Genomic DNA, 16,923 nt, shown 5'->3' with positions numbered 1-16,923 from the left:
GTCCGATCAACTCCGGCCTCCCCAAAGCACCACAGCTGGTTTTATTAAAACACAGGACAAAAAGGACAAAGAACAATCCTTCACTGTCCACACTTAGCCAATAACAGTGGGGCTTCTACCTAAGGCGGGACATTCCAAAAAGAAAGTCTTAATTTATGACTGACAGCCAGAAACTCAGTAACCATGGATACTTGTTGCCAGACAGGCTATTCCCCAACCCCCATGCTTATCAGCCGCATACCAGAGCCAAGAGAGAGAAGAAGAAAGAACTCTGTGGCTTACTTCACAACATAAGATTAACATCTGATTACTTAAAACGGAACATTTAAGACAGTAATACATTAAAATACCTAACAACCTCTGCAGTAAGAGCGTAGAAACCTGGTACACAACAATGTCAATGCAATATTCAGGATGTGTTCAATACTTGTGCAATACCTAATGAACATAAGTATGTCTGTGTCCCCTATGCTGTTCTGGAAACACGAGCTTTCTATTTACAATAATAGCTTTCTGCCATTGTGTGTTTACCTGTAATCTTATTATTTTTCTTCTTCTTTTCTCCAAGTGTATGTGCTGCTGTAGTAAGTGAATTTCTCCACTGTGGGATCAATAAAGCATATTCTATTCTATTCTATTCTATAATAGAAGGTTTGGAAACATTAAACAAGAAACCCATCTCATTCAGGTTTAATTTCCTTTGTTCTCAGCCAGAGATATTCAGGCTTGGGAATATGTTCCCCTTGGGCCTTTCCTTGGGAAGAACTTTGGGACCACCATCTCACCGTGGGTTGTGCCAATGGAGGCACTCTTACCTTTTGTAGAGCCAAACCCAATCCAGGTGAGTACAGGGGTTTGAGGTTACAGTAGTGGAGGTTTATTCCTGTTAAACCGGAGTTTTCCTCTCCACTGTTGCTACATGTTTGCTTAGTATACAGCAACAGCTTTCGACATTGTAGACAACAACATTTTATTATCCCAGCTTGAGCAGTGGGTGGGGATCACCGGATATGCAGTGGGGGGAGTGGGGTGTTGCCCTGTGCGTAGCGCTTGGCAACTTCTCCTACTCCAGTGTCAGTCTTGTTGGGGTACCACAGGGCTCTGTTTTGGATGCATTGTTGTTTTCCCTCTATCTGCTGCCCCTTTGTTCACTTTTTTGGAAGCACAAGGTCAATTTTCATCTGTATGCTGACAATTGCCAGATATTTACTGCAGGCTCAATCAAGCCATTTCTTCTTAGCTTTAATCTGGCCACAAAGCATAAAATTGACCTCTCTTTGCTGGCCTCCTTAAAAGGCTAGTTTATCAGAAGGGTTTTATTTCCATATGTGTGAGAATCACAATATTAGGAAATTGCTGCGGTACTTGGTACAAGAAAAAATAAATGACAGGCGAAAATTAGAAGTAAGAAATAAACATGAAATGATTACAATGTGGGGAGGCAATAATTAGAGAAGCAGCAACTTTATTCAAGTGACTGGGGTGGCCACTTCTATGATTGACATTAATGAGTCCGACCGCAGAGGGGAAGAAACTGCTTTTGTGGCAAGAGGTTCTGGTCCGAATGGATCAGAGCATCCTGCCAGATGGGAGCAAGTCAAAGAGACTGTGTTAAGGGTGAAATGGGCCTGCTGTGATCTGACCTGCATGCCTCAATGTCCTGGAGGTGTACATGTTCTGTATAGAGGGGAGTTTGCAGCCAATGACCTTCTCAGCGGAGAACACAACATGCTGCAGCTTCTTATTGTCCCTGGTGGTAGCTTCAGCATACCATACAGTGATTGAGGAGGTACGGATGGACTTGATGACTGCGGTGTAGAACTGCCTAATCTACTTTACTGGTAGGTTAAATCTCTTCAGCTGCCTCAGGAAGTTCATCCTCTGCTGGGCCTTTTTTATGATGAAGGTGATGATGGGCTCCCACTTGAGATCTTGGATGATGGTGGTGCCCAGGAAACGACATGAGTTCACCATTATGATGGGAGTGTCAGACAAAGTTATGGGGGGAAGTGGGACTGTGTGCTTCCTAAAGTCCACAACAACTTCCTCTTTCTTCTGTGCATTTAGCATCTGGCTGTTATGGCTGCACCAGGACACCAGCCATTCGACCTTCATTCTGTAGGTAGACTCATCCCCATCCGAGATGAGCCCAAAGACGGTGGTGTCGTCTGCAAACTTGATAAGCTTGACACACTCGTGGTTAGAGGTGCAGTCGTTAGTGTACAGGGAGCAGAGCACAGCATAAAGAACAAAACCCTAAGAGGAACTGGTGCTCTAAAACATTTTTCCCAGCCTCATTTGCTGCTTCCTGTCCATCAGGAAGTCGGTGATCAACCTGCAGTTCATGACAGGCACATTCATCTGGGACAGTTTGTCTTGGAGGAGGTCTGGGAGGATTGTGTTGAAGAGCTGAGCACTGAAGTCCACAAACAGGATATTTCTCCATCTGAGTCTGTGCAGAGACATGCAACACTATTATACGCAGTTGCAAGGGCTATTCAACATGCTCAAAAGGACGGACAAAGTAGAGACCACTTTTCTGAATGTTCGTTGAAAGCAACTGTGCTCACAGCTCTCTCTCTGAGCTACTCGGTCAATGCAGCTTTTCACGTGCAATTAGATCATCACAGCAAGACTTACCAGTCATTCCATGTGCAAAATGCTTAACTAGAGGAGGCCGGTCTTTCACAGTCTTTGGCCATAAGCTGTGGAATGACCTTCCACTAGAGTTCAGACAAGCACCATCACTTCCTGTTTTTAAGAGTTGGATGAAGACTTTCCCTCAGCATGCGCTTTAGCCATTTTATTTGTTTCTCCAGGATCAGTCGACTAAATATTCCATCCATCCATCAATTTTCGGCCACTTATCTGGAATTGGGTCATGGGGGCAGCAGCAGGCAGAGGCCCAGATTTCCTTCTCCCTAGCTACTTGGGCCAGGGAATCCAAAGGTGTTCCCTGGCCAACCAAGAGACATAGTCCCTCCATCGTGTCCTGGGTCCTTCCTTGGGTCTCCTCCCAGTTGGACGTGCCTGGAAAACCTCGCCGGGGAGGTGTCCAGGAGGCATCCTGACCACATGCCCAAGCCACCTCAATTGGCTCCTCTCAACGCGGAGGAGCAGTGGGTCTACTCCTAGCCCCTCTCAAATGACCGAGTTTCTCACCCTGTCTCTAAGGGTGAGCCCAGCCACCCTGGGGAGAAAACTCATTTCAGCCGCTTGTATCTGCAGTCCCATTCTTTCAGTCACTACCTAAAGCTCATGACCAAAGGTGAGGGTAGGAACATAAATCAACCGGTAAATTGAGAGCTTTGCCTTCTGGCTCAGCTCTCTCTTACCACGACAGATTGGTACAATGCCCGCATCACTGCAGACATAGCATTAATCCGCCTATCGGTCTCACACTCCATTTTTTTCTCTCACTCATGAACAAGACCCCGAGACACTTAAACTCCTCCACTTGAGGCAGGATCTCATCCCTGACCTGGAGAAGGCATTCTACTCTTTTCCGATTCTAGACCATGGTCTCGGATTTAGAGGAACTGATATTCAATCCCAGCCGCTTCACACTCTGCTGCGAACTGCTCCAGCAAAAGCTGGAGTTCACTGTCTGATGAAGCCTATAGGACCACATCATCTGCAAAAAGCAGAGACCTGATCATTAGGCCACCAAAACAGATCTCCTCACCACCTTGGCTGGGCCTAGAAATCCTGTCCATAAAAGTTATGAACACAATCTGTGACAAAGGGCAGCCTTAGTGAAGTCCAATTCTTACCGGAAAGCTCAGCTTACTGCCGGCAATGCAGACCAAGCTCTGACACAGGTCATACAGGGACCTAACAGCCCATTTCAAAGAGCCTGGTACCTCATACTACCAGAGTACCACCCATAGGCCCCTCAGTGGACGCAGTCGAGCACCTTCTCCAAATCCACAAAACACAGGTATATTGGCTGGGTGAACCCCTACGCACCCTTCAGAACCCCCCTAATCATATAGAGCTGGTCCAGTATTCCACGGCCAGGACAAAAACCACATTGCTCATTCTGAAAACGAGGTTTGTCTGACGGACCCTCCTCTCTAGAACCGTCAAATAGCCCCCACCAGGGATGCCCAGAAGTGTGATCCCTCTGTTGCTGGAACATACTGTGATTCCCCTTTTTAAATAAAGGGGACCACCACCCCAGTTTGCCAATCCAGTGGAACTGCCCCCGATGTCTACGCGATACTGTAGAGCCGTGTCAACCAACACAGCCACACAACATCCAGAGACTCAAGGAACTTCGGGCAGATCCCATCCACCTCTGGGGCCTTGCCATCAAGGAGTTTTTTTGCCACCTCAGTGACCATGGCCCCAGAGATTGGAGAGTCCAACGCAAAGCCCCCAGAATCTGCTTTTCACTGGAAGACATGCTGGTGGATTGAAGAGGGCTTAGAAATATTCCACCCACCGATCCACAACTTCTTGAGTAGAGGTCAGCAGTACACTGTCACCACTCTTAACAGTGTTTGTAGCACACTGCTTTCCCCTTCCGAGATGCCGGATGGTGGACCAGAATCTTCTTGAAGCCGTACGGAAGTCTTGCTCCTTGATCTAACCAAACTCCTCCCACACCTAGGTTTTTGCCTCCATGACTATCCAAGCTGCATTCTGCTTCGACTGCCAGTACCCTTCAGCTGCCTCTGGAGTCTCACAGGCCAAAATACCCAATAGGACTCCTCCTCCAGCTTGACAGCATCCATAACCACTGGTGTCCAACAGCGACCACCACGACAGGCACCGACAGCCTTGCGGCCGCAGCTCCAATCAGCAGTTTCAACAATAGAAGCAAGGAACATGGCCCACTCGACCTCAATGTCCCCCGCTTCCCTCGGGACATGTTCGAAATTCTGTCAGAGGTGGGAATTCTAGCTCCTTCTGATAGGAGAATCTGCAAGATGTTCCCAGCAGACCCTCACAAAATGTCCAGGCCTGCCAGGTCTGACCGGCTTCCTCCCCTACCATTGAAGCCAACTCACCACCACGTAATGGTCAGTTGACAGCTCCGCCCTTCTCTTTACCAGAGTGTCCAAGACATGCGGTCACAGATCAGATTATACAACAACAAAGTCAATCATTGAACTGCAGCCTAAGGTGTCCTGGTACCAAGGGCACATATGGACACCTTTATGCTTAAAGAAGGTGTTCATTATGGACAATCCATGACATCCACAGAAGTCCAGTAACAAAACACTGCTCAGATTTGGATCAATGGGGCCATTCCTCCCAACAACACCTCTCCAGGTCTCATTGTTCTTGCCAACATGAGCGTTATAGTCCCCCAGATGAATGAGGGAGTAACTTGAAGGAGTGCTCTCCAGCACCTCTCCAAGAACTCCAAAAAGGGTGGGTAGACTGAGCTGCAGTTTGGTCCATAAGCACAAACTATAGTCAGGACCCATCCCCCCACACAAAGGAGGAGGGAGGCTACCCTTTCATTCACTGGGGCAAACCCCAACGTACAGCTCCCAAGATGGGGATCAACAAGTATGCCCACACCTGCTCGGCACCTGTCAGAGGGAGGAACTCCAAAATAATAGTAGAAAGTCCAACCCCTCTTGAGAAAACTGGTTCCAGAGCCAGAGCCATGCGTTGAGGTGAGTCCAACTATATCTAGCCGGAACCTCTCCACCTCACCCACCAACACCAGCTTTTTCCCCATCAGAGAGGTGACCTTACAGAGAGCTAGCTTATGTAGCCAAGGATCAGACTGCCAAGGTCCATGTCTTCGGCTACCACCTGACACACAATGCAGCCGACCCCTTTGGCTCCTCCCACGAGTGGTGAGCTCATGGAAAAGGGGACCCACATCTCCTCTTCGGGCCATGCCTGGCCGGGCTTCATCTGGAAAGACCCGGCCAGCAGTCACTCACCAGCATGCCCCAACTCCAGGCCTGGCTCCAGAGGGAGGCCCCGGTGACCCTCGTCTGGGTGAATGAACACTGTTTCCATTTGTATTGTTCATCATAGGGGTCTATGGGCTGCACTTTGTCTGATCCCTCACCTAAATATTTAATTTATTTTTTTCATTTAACCAAAAAAGTCCCATTGACATTAAAAACCTTATTTTCAAGGGAGTCCTGGGCAAGAGGCAGCAAAAGATAGTCACAAAACTTCTGTGTCATTTACAGGTGCTGGCCAGTAAATTAGAATATCATCAAAAGGTTGAAAATATTTCAGTAATTCCATTCAAAACGTGAAACTTGTACATTATATTCATGCAATGCACACAGACCAATGTATTTCCGATGTTTATTACGTTTAATTTTGATATTTATAGGTGACAACCAATGAAAACATCAAATCTGGTATCTCAGAAAATTAGAATATTCTAAAGGCCAATGAAAAAATGTTTGTTTCTCTAATGTTGGCCAACTGAAAAGAATGAACATGAAAAGAATGTGCATGTATAGCACTCAATACTTAGTCGGGGCTCCTTTTGCCTCAATAACTGCAGTAATGCGGCGTGGCATGGACTCGATCAGTCTGTGGCACTGCTCAGGTGTTATGAGAGCCCAGGTTGCTCTGATAGTCGTCTTCAGCTCCTCTGCATTGTTGGGTCTAGCGTATTGCATCCTCCGCTTCACAATACCCCATAGATTTTCTATGGGGTTAAGGTCAGGCGAGTTTGCTGGCCAATCAAGGACAGGGATACCATGGTCCTTGAACCAGGTGCTGGTGGTTTTGGCACTGTGTGCAGGTGCCAAGTCCTGTTGAAAGGTGAAGTCTGCATCCCCATAAAGTTGGTCAGCAGCAGGAAGCATGAAGTGCTCTAAAACTTCCTGGTAGACGGCTGCATTGACCCTGGACCTCAGGAAACAGAGTGGGCCAACACCGGCAGATGACATGGCACCCCACACCATCACTGACGGTGGAAACTTTACACTGGACCTCATGCAACGTGGATTCTGTGCTTCTCCGCTCTTCCTCCAGACTCTGGGTCCTTGATTTCCAAAGGAAATGCAGAACTTGCTTTCATCAGAAAACATAACTTTGGACCACTCAGCATCAGTCCAGTCCTTTTTGTCCTTGGCCCAGGCGAGACGCTTCTTGCGCTGTTTCTTGTTCAAGAGTGGCTTGACACACGAAATGCGACACCTGAATCCCATGTCTTTCATGAGTCTCCTCGTGGTGGTTCTTGAAGCGCTGACTCCAGCTGCAGTCCACTCTTTGTGGATCTCCCCCACATTTTTGAATGGGTTTGTCGTCACAATTCTCTGCAGGGTGCGGTTATCCCTAGAGCTTGTACACTTTTTTCTACCACATTTTTTCCGTCCCTTCGCCTGTCTGTTAATGTGCTTGGACACAGAGCTCTGCGAACAGCCAGCTTCTTTAGCAATCACCTTTTGTGTCTTGCCCTCCTTGTGCAAGGTGTCAATGATTGTCTTTTGGACAGCTGTTAAGTCAGAAGTCTTCCCCATGATTGTGGTGCCTTCAAAACAAGACTGAGGGACCTTTTAAAGGCCTTTGCAGGTGTTTTGAGTAAATCAGCTGATTAGAGTGGCAGCAGGTGTCTTCTATATTCAGCCTTTTCAGAATATTCTAATTTTTTGAGATACCAAATTTGGAGTTTTCATTAGTTGTCACTTATGAATATCAAATTTAAATGTAATGAACATTGGAAATACATTGGTCTGTGTGCATTGCATGAATATAATGTACAAGTTTCACGTTTTGAATGGAATTACTGAAATATTTTCAACCTTTTGATGATATTCTAATTTACTGGCCAGCACCTGTATATACAGAAATTTCTAAGGCAGTTCCAACACAGGAGATCTCTCTCAAATGCTCTTAATCTGTTTCAAATGTATGCAAATAGATAATATCAGTTCATTTCCAGATTTTCTGCAACTAGTTTTATGAAGAAGAAGCAGAGTGGAAGAAAGCCATTTTGCCCAGTTCTCTGTAAGCTTATGGAACACAAAGTAACAACTGTTTTGCACGCAGACAGTGAGAAGTTACACTTTTCTGTGAGATTAAGTTACAGATGTAGGTGGGTAGTAATCCAAGCATGGCCTTATAAATGAAGGTGTATCAATGACTACGTTTACATGCAGCCAATATCCAGGTTATGATCGGGTTAAGGTCGGTATTCGGGTTTCTGAGTTGATCAGAATAACCTGTTTACAAGCATAAATAGAAAGAGTTACCCCTAACTTGCATAACCCGATTTAAATGCGGGCTTTGGGGTAGCTTCAGGACGTATGGACTACGTCCAGACGCAATATGCCTCATTTCCGGTTCTTCTTGTTCCGGTATCCGTGAAAACAACGTTTCCCAGTTCGGAAGAGATAGCGACCGCGTTTGTTTGCGCTTTAGTTTCTTCGTCACTCCAAAAGTGTGGTGCTGTGCCGCGACTCGCCATTTTGCTCCCAACTTGTTGTTTACTTCTGGTGTTCTGGCGCATACAAGATGTCTCGCTACTCAAAAGACCAAGATTCCTTGTGAACAGAGCATGCGCAGAACACACACTTTGATGGGGATATCCCGTTATGCGTTTACACGAACAAACATTCGGGTTAGAAAAGGGTTACCCCAGGTGTAGTAACCGGGTTTTTAAAAACCCGGTTATGAGCATATCTGGGTTTTTGGCGGTGTTTACAAGGACCTGCGGAACCGGGATATTGTGAATATTCAGGTTTTAAAAGGGTTACTGGCTGCATGTAAACGCACTGATAGTCCCAACCTCCTGGTGGACAAAGAAGGCCGTCCCACTGGAAAAAAACAATCCACAATGATAGGTCAGTTGTCCACAGTTAGTAAGCATGATAAACCACATCAATCTTACCAAGACACTGTGCTGAGGCATTCATATGCAAAAGGTCTGCCATTATCCAGAATAGACATAAATGTTGCAGTAACTAGTCTGTTTTTTTTTGCCTCAAAAGAAAAACTCTTTAGAAAAAAGCAACCCAGTCTGAGTTTGAGTTTCTTCAAAAGATTATCTATATGGGGATTAAATGAGAGGAAGTCATCCAGCCAGATACCAAGATGTTTGTATGTGTCGACCACCTCTATGATATTTCCCTCAAGAGAGGTCACTGAAGGCATACTTGGGTCTTTTTTTAGAGTTTGAAAACAACATTAGCTTAGTCTTGTCAGCATTGAGGACCAATTTTAACTGCAGAAGTGTTTGCTGGACCTCACTAAAAGCTTTCTGTAAGAATTGAACAGCTTTATTGGGGGGTGTTCCAAAACAGTAAATGATTGTGTCATCAGCGTAAAAGTGCACGTTAGCATCCGACACATTTTGTCCTATGTCATTGATATACATAATCAACAAGAGGGGTCCCAAGACTGAACCCTGTGGTACTCCCTTGTAGACACTCAAAAGTTCAGAGGACAACCCATAACATTTAATGCATTGAGTTCTGTCCTTCAAGTAGTCTGTGAACCATGAGACTGCATGTTCAGACAATCGCAAACAAAGAAGCTTTTTTTTTTAAGAACAGCATGGTCCACGGTGTCAACGGCTTTTTACAGATCAATAAAAAGTTAAGCACAGTACTGCTTTTTATCCAGAGCAACACGTATGTCATTGATCACCTTTGTAGCTGCAGTGATGGTGCTGTGGTTGTTTCTGAAATCCAGTTGCAGACTTGAGAGAAGGTCGTTTGAAAATAAAAAGTCTTTCAATTGTTCACTTACTAGGGTCTCTACAATTTTTGCCAAGACACACAGAATAGATATTAATCTGTAATTTGTTTAAAATGTCTTTTGTAGCTGATACTTGATTTGAATTTAGGCCTTTTGGTACTCCTACTAGTAGCAACAACACAAAGATCACTCAAAGCATTGTAGAAAACAGCCAGGGTGAGAATTTATGTGGGATATTTGTTAAAATTACGTCAATCAAGGTGGATTTATCAGGAATCTTAAAATTGGGTCTTTTGGGTTGGTTGACCAACTGGCTAAGATTTATAGAGTCACAGAAGCTTTTGAATTAATCTGCATTTTGCCAGTCCCTGTTGAAATCACCAGCCATTATGTGTTCACTATAGTTTAATTTGGACAATAGATGCTTTAAGGATGATAATGCCTCCTTGGAAGCTGATGGAGGCCTGGAGCACCCACCAACAGTTAAAGAAATTGATTTAGCAACTTCCACATTCAAAGCCAAAACCTTTGGCAAGACAAGACTATTGATGCATTCAATTGTGATCTGACATAAATAGCACATCAAACTTATTTTAGGCCTGTCTGTGTGATAAACATTGTATCCATCTATGTTAATATCCTCAGTAGTAATGGCTTTAGTTGGCCAAGGTTCAGAAATGATTACAGTGTCTGCAGCTGTTGATTTAACCAAGATGGCAACCATGTCTAGTTTGGGATCAACCACACAGCAGGCCTTTGTTCTCTGGGAAGGTGGTCAAACAGGATCTGACTCAGTCTGCAGGCCTCAAGTTTCAACAAGGGTTGAGGTGGAGAAGTAATCCAGGCCCATCTGTCAAATTGCATGAATAGAAAACTGCCCAAAAATATCGAGAGTGTTAATTATAACATCGACTCCAACATTTTCTCAAAATGGAAAGAAAATATCAGCTATAAAAGCACAGAAAAACAAAACGTATAACAATCAGGGACCAACAGACAAACAATATTTACAGTGGTGTGAAAAACTATTTGCCCCCTTCCTGATTTCTTATTCTTTTGCATGTTTGTCACAAAAAATGTTTCTGATCATCAAACACATTTAACCATTAGCCAAAGATAACACAAGTAAACCCAAAATGCAGTTTTGAAATGATGGTTTTTATTATTTAGGGAGAGAACTAAATCCAAACCTGCATTGCCCTGTGTGAAAAAGTAATTGCCCCCTGAACCTAGTAACTGGTTGGGCCTCCCTTAGCAGCAATAACTGCAATCAAGCGTTTGCGATAACTTGCTACGAGTCTTTTACAGCGCTCTGGAGGAATTTTGGTCCACTCATCTTTGCAGAATTGTTGTAATTCAGCTTTATTTGAGGGTTTTCTAGCATGAACCGCCTTTTTAAGGTCATGCCATAGCATCTCAATAGGATTCAGGTCAGGACTTTGACTAGGCCACTCCAAAGTCTTCATTTAGTTGTTCTTCAGCCATTCAGAGGTGGATTTGCTGGTGTGTTTTGGGTCATTGTCCTGCTGCAGCACCCAAGATGGCTTCAGCTTTAGTTGACGAACAGATGGCCGGACGTTCTCCTTCAGGATGTTTTGGTAGACAGTAGAATTCATGGTTCCATTTATCACAGCAAACCTTCCAGTTACTGAAGCAGCAAAACAACCCCAGACCAACACACTACCACCACCATATTTTACTGTTGGTATGATGTTCTTTGTCTGAAATGCTGTGTTACTTCTACGCCAGATGCAACGGGACATTTGCCTTCCAAATAGTTCAACTTTTGTCTCATCAGTCCACGAGGTATTTTCCCCAAAGTCTTGGCAATCATTGAGATGTTTCTTAGCTAAACTAAGATGAGTCCTAATGTTCTTTTTGCTTAACAGTGGTTTGCGTCTTGGAAATCTGCCATGCAAGCCATTTTTGCCCCGTCTCTTTCTTATGGTGCAGTCGTGAACTTTGACCTTAATTGAGGCAAGTGAGGCATGCAGTTCTTTAGAAGTTGTCCTGGGGTCTTTTGTGACCTCTCGGATGAGTTGTCTCCGCGCTCTTGGGGTAATTTTGGTCGGCCGCCCACTCCTGGGAAGGTTCACCACTGTTCCATGTTGTTGCCATGTGTGGATAATGGCTCTCACTGTGGTTCGCTGGAGTCCCAATGCTTTAGAAATGCCTTTATAACCTTTACCAGACTGATAGATCTGAATTACTTTTGCTCTCATTTGTTCTTGAATTTCTTTGGATCTTGGCATGATGTCTAGCTTTTGAGGTGCTTTTGGTCTACTTCTCTGTGTCAGGCAGCTCATATTTAAGTGATTTCTTGATTTAAACAGGTGTGGCAGTAATAAGGCTTGGGGGTGGCTACAGAAATGGAACTCAGGTGTAAAACACCACAGTTGGGTTATTTTTTAACGGGAGGGGGGCAATTACTTTTCCACACAGGGCAATGTAGGTTTGGATTTTGTTCTCTCCCTAAATAATAAAAACCATCATTTCAAAACTGCATTTTGTGTTTACTTGTGTTATCTTTGACTAACGGTTAAATGTGTTTGATGATCAGAAACATTTTGTGAGGCAAACATGCAAAAGAATAAGAAATCAGGAAGGGGCAAATAGTTTTTCACACCACTGTATGGGATGTTCCACAGTGATCTGCAAGGGTCTACAACTTAAAATAATCATCTTGTTGTTTTGTGTCACTACGTAGCCAGTTTGAATGCATTTAAAGTGCATCAACTTATTACCACGGAGAATCCCATATTTATTCAACTGATCCTGGAGAAACACAGTCACATCCAGAAGTTCTGATGGTGATTTGGGTCTGAACAGATGAAAACCTCTCATGTGTCTGCTTAAAGTCAACTAATAATTCCATCTGTGTGTTCTGGAGAACCCCGGAACAGGACTCTAGGGCTATTGCCTGTTCTCCGGACTACAGAAACATCCAGCATCAGCCCACTTGGAGAACATCATAGACTTCTCCCACAGCAGACAGGGATCACACACCCATCATATTGGTGACAGGTTCATTCATGGCCAAGCTACCGATGCATTGTCAACAACAGACCGACCCCCCCCCCCACACACACACACACACACACACACACACATACACACACAAACACACCGACGGAGCAGTGCCCCAGGACAGGTGTGGCTACCACAATCATTGTGTGAATGGATGAATGATTCACTCTTCTATAAAGCTCTTTGGAGTCCTCAGGCTCTGAAAGATGCTATGCAAGTGTAGGTCATCATTCATTTATCCTGCAGCAGGGCAGCCTTCATGTCGGGTATTCTCTTGTAAAAGCACAGAAAACGTTTTAATAATGGGAGGATCTGGATTGCTATCACAGAACCCACATCGTCTACGATCCGAAGCATCGCCAATTCAGAACCAACGGGAGCAAAGAACTTATATTTGAGTCTTTTTATAATAAAAACTATTTGTCTCCCTGCAGGATCCGGAACCACTTCCATACCTCCAACATCAGGATGCGTACACCTTCAACATTAATCTGTTTGTGTCACTGAAAGGTGCTGACACACACACACACACACACACACACACACACACACACACACACACACACACACACACACGGTGTGTATTTTGATTGAACCAGCAGAAGTTTACACCTGTTTCCTTTTTAAAGAGTTATTAATTCACCTCATTCCAAGGCTCTCGTCTGTTCTAAAGCTGTTTGTTCATCTAGGAAAGGACATGGCAAGTGCTGTAAACATCTGCAGTTCCAACTTCAGGGTAAGAGCCAGAACTTTATCATTTTACAGTTGCTAAGCTTATCCACATAGCGTCTGATACATCATTCCACAAAGACCTTTTCCAGAAATAGTAAACAGAACGTTAGTACATGAAGCAGCTTAGAGGGCCGAGGAAGTGAAAGGAAGGGAAGATGAAGAGTTGACAATACTGTGGAAGTTTCTGGATCACATGTATCAAACGCAGGCCCTTGGGCCAATTCTGGCCTACGGTCAACTTGTATTTGGCCCTTGAGATCAAATACACGTTTAAACTGGCCTGCCAGTGCATTTGCCAAAAAGACTACAAATCCTGATGTGCTTTGCAGAGTTAGCAGGTCGGTTGAAGTGCCCCCCCTTCTGTTTCCACTCATTAGTGTCCAGACTACTAGTGTCGGCATCTGCACTTGCAGCTCCACAGCCTGGGACAAACTGAAAATACTCCTCTTCCCTGGCGCTTTGCAGACTTGAAAGCCCAGGAATTGAGATTCCAACTCATTGGTGTAAATTTGCTCTTTACATTGATGTGAACTTATAAATGTACACCCCATCCAACACCTCCACCACCCCCACCCGTCCAATTTGTGTTGTTTTCTCTTTGATCCATGGTAAAAGTAGCCTAGTGAACTAGACCAAATTCTTGCTTTGACAAGTTTGGTCTAGGCTCCATAGGAACCTATGCAGCCCTAGCAGCATTCTGACTGGCTAAACATAGCTCTCTATTTGGGTTTCAAGCTCATAGAATGCAGTGATTAGTCCACAATGATGGGCCAATCACAGGGCTCTATCCACATTGAGGGCCAATAGGGCCCTCTATTTGTCTAGTGGGTGGCATGATGCAACAGCGGGGAACAAGATGGCGACAGCTCGTTTGAAACCACTTTTATATCTATTTGGGACAACTAGGACTTGGGCTGTATTAGAAGCAGGAGCAGATTGATGTATTTAAGTCCTTTATTTAAACAAAAGGATTTATTTTCACCTTCTTCAACAGCGGTCCGCCCTGTTTACAGACATCCATTGCAATGAGTACGTCACGTTTTTCATTGTCCGATAGCATGCAGAGATTGTATGAAAGACAACGGTAGGACCCGCCCCACGACTGAGAGCCATCAATGTAGCGTTGCCAGACAAAATAATCTATTCATTTAGTCAGAAACTACTCTGATTCCTCTGATAATTGAGTAGTTTCTGCTGGTTAAATAACAACAGACAGCTACAGCTTGTAAGCTTGACTCTCCCATATTCCAGTCAGAACTGACAAAGCTCCTCGGATGAGAAGTGAAACGTCTTCAAGAAACCAAAGAAGTCCAGCTGCCTTCATTTGAACCCTTTTAGCTTACCATGACCTGGATGACTGAGAACCTTCACCAGCAAAGTGTCAGTCCATTCCAAAACTGGGTGTGCACATTTTGGTCAGGAAGGTCTCTGGGCAGTAGAGCGATGAACACACAAGACATGGTTGAATGTTACAGTTGATGCGTTTTCATCTGGTGGGGGGCATGATGCAACAGAGTGGAACAAGATGGTGACAGCTCGTTTGAAATGGCTTTTATATCTTAGGTGTGTTCTTGCTGTGTCGTATCTCTAATTCCATGCTGTAGTTCTTTTTTTAAACACAGAGCAGTTTTGTTTACCTGAACTACAGCATGGCTTTTATATGTATTCGGGACTATTAGGACCACTGCACCTGCTGACAGGTGTTGTAACCCTCATCAGCTCATTAGTGAACTGCTCTCATTTTTCTGGGACTGTTTTGTTCTCGTGATTTTTTCAACCACAATTCAAAGTTTTATTTGAAGGCTCAAGAACAGAACCTTTGCCCTAGTGATCACCACTATGACGCACACGCGCACCAAAACTCGTACAAAGATCTACTTGTGATGATTGACCTGTCAGACGCCAGCTGTGTTCATGGTGCTTTTATTGATCCTGTGATTTTTCTTTACTCCAGACTAAATATTAGGACCAGGACCTTTGCAGTTTCACTGTCCCAGCAGCACTTCCTGTTGTTGAACAATGGCAGTAATTATTTAGCCTGATTATAATGTAGATATTTTCTATTTGCTATATTCTCTGTATCTCTCAGTGACTTCTGTGAATTATGTCTTTTCTTTAATGGAAGCACCTGAATAAATGTGAGGATTATGCATGAACATGGCTCACGTCCTAATGGAAAACTTTACAGTACTGTAGAGAAGCTGACGGTACATTTGTTATGTCATCAGATGGGTTCATTAGGGTAATCTAGGGCTTTTTGGCTGCTTACTGGTGTCAGTAATGAAGTGAAAAGTTTAAAAGATCACAGATCTGAAAGAGTAAGCTTTGTTTAGGAGAGGATTTTTACGTAACTAAAGCTGTCTCTCTCTCTCTCTCTCTCTCTCTCTCTCTCTCTCTCTCTCTCTCTCTGTGTGTGTGTGTGTGTGTGTGTGTGTGTGTGTGTGTAGTACATGTACTGGACCATGAAGCAGCAGCTGGCCCATCATACAGTCAATGGCTGCAACGTCAGACCAGGGGACCTGCTGGCCTCTGGGACCATCAGTGGGCCTGTGAGTGTCTCCCTACCTCACCAGCCAGTGGCTGTAGTAGTAAACTGGACAATAGACGTAGTATACAGGACAGCACTGGTAGTAGTAAGCAAGACAGTAGTACTATTAAAAACGAGCCCTAGAAACGGCCCTGTTCCTACCTATATTTCATAGACTCAGTGTTCCGGGTGTTGGACAGGAGGGAGAGCGGCAGAGCACTGATGGTTGATGCGCTCCAGGCCGCCAAAATGGCGCCACCCAAATGATATAAACAACACACGATCATTCCGGTCCGCTCATATTCTCTGGTACGTTCTGTCTCTTACTGGCTAGCCTGAAGCCCCTCCCTGGAGAACAAACCTGCTCGGCGACAAGAGAGCAGCTAGGCTTACTGAAGCTTGGTGAATATGATTGGACGAGGCAAGTTACTTCACCTTTTTCTTGTCAGTAGTGGACAACAACGAGGTGATGAATTAGTGCCACCGCTGGCCCACAGCGGTGGCAGCAGCTGCACCTTTGCTTCAGACGGCTAAATTATTAATAAATGTGGAGTTTAAAACGTATAAAACTGAGTTGTTATTAAATTAGCATCTTAACACCGTTTGTATTTAATCTTCATTTGCAGCCAGGAGTGTTTTATTCCACTGATGTTGCTCCTGATGTCAGCATTATTAATAAGTATAATTATATATCAGCTTTAGTCTGGTATGGGCCCGTATCATTAACATGCTGTCCTCTTTATGAACATGTTAAATAGCCTTAAACTACTTACAGCTGCTAACATAATACATGTACAAGGAAATACTTTATTGATGTGACTATATATTTACTCTGGTCACACGTGTCAAACACGGTAGTATTTGATATAAATGACATACACAATGTTTTATCCATCCATCCATTTTCAGCTGCTTATCCAGAGTCGGGTCGCGGGGGCAGCAGCCGAAGCAGGGATGCCCAGACTTCCCTTTCCCCAGCCACTTGGGCCGGCTCCTCCAGG

The 16,923-nt window shown here is 44.5% G+C and overlaps 1 protein-coding gene across 2 annotated transcripts in view; it reads left to right on the top strand.

The window, feature by feature from the left end:
* fah (fumarylacetoacetate hydrolase (fumarylacetoacetase)) overlaps nucleotides 1–16,923 on the top strand; it is a 58,097-nt gene that overhangs the window by 28,495 nt on the left and 12,679 nt on the right. The window contains exons 9-12 of one of the 2 annotated variants that reach the window (XM_054732457.2): nucleotides 711–841; nucleotides 13,098–13,173; nucleotides 13,353–13,399; nucleotides 15,843–15,944. In XM_054732457.2, coding sequence (XP_054588432.2) covers nucleotides 711–841; nucleotides 13,098–13,173; nucleotides 13,353–13,399; nucleotides 15,843–15,944 — 356 coding nt within the window. The remainder of the gene's footprint in view (nucleotides 1–710; nucleotides 842–13,097; nucleotides 13,174–13,352; nucleotides 13,400–15,842; nucleotides 15,945–16,923) is intronic. The other variant, XM_054732458.2, reaches the window with a different exon arrangement.

This window comes from Nothobranchius furzeri, chromosome 9 (genome assembly GCF_043380555.1).
Source record: "Nothobranchius furzeri strain GRZ-AD chromosome 9, NfurGRZ-RIMD1, whole genome shotgun sequence".
In the NCBI taxonomy this organism is placed as follows: domain Eukaryota; kingdom Metazoa; phylum Chordata; class Actinopteri; order Cyprinodontiformes; family Nothobranchiidae; genus Nothobranchius; species Nothobranchius furzeri.
The sequence above is the reverse complement of the archived record's forward strand: the minus strand, read 5'-3'. Positions and strand labels throughout refer to the sequence as shown.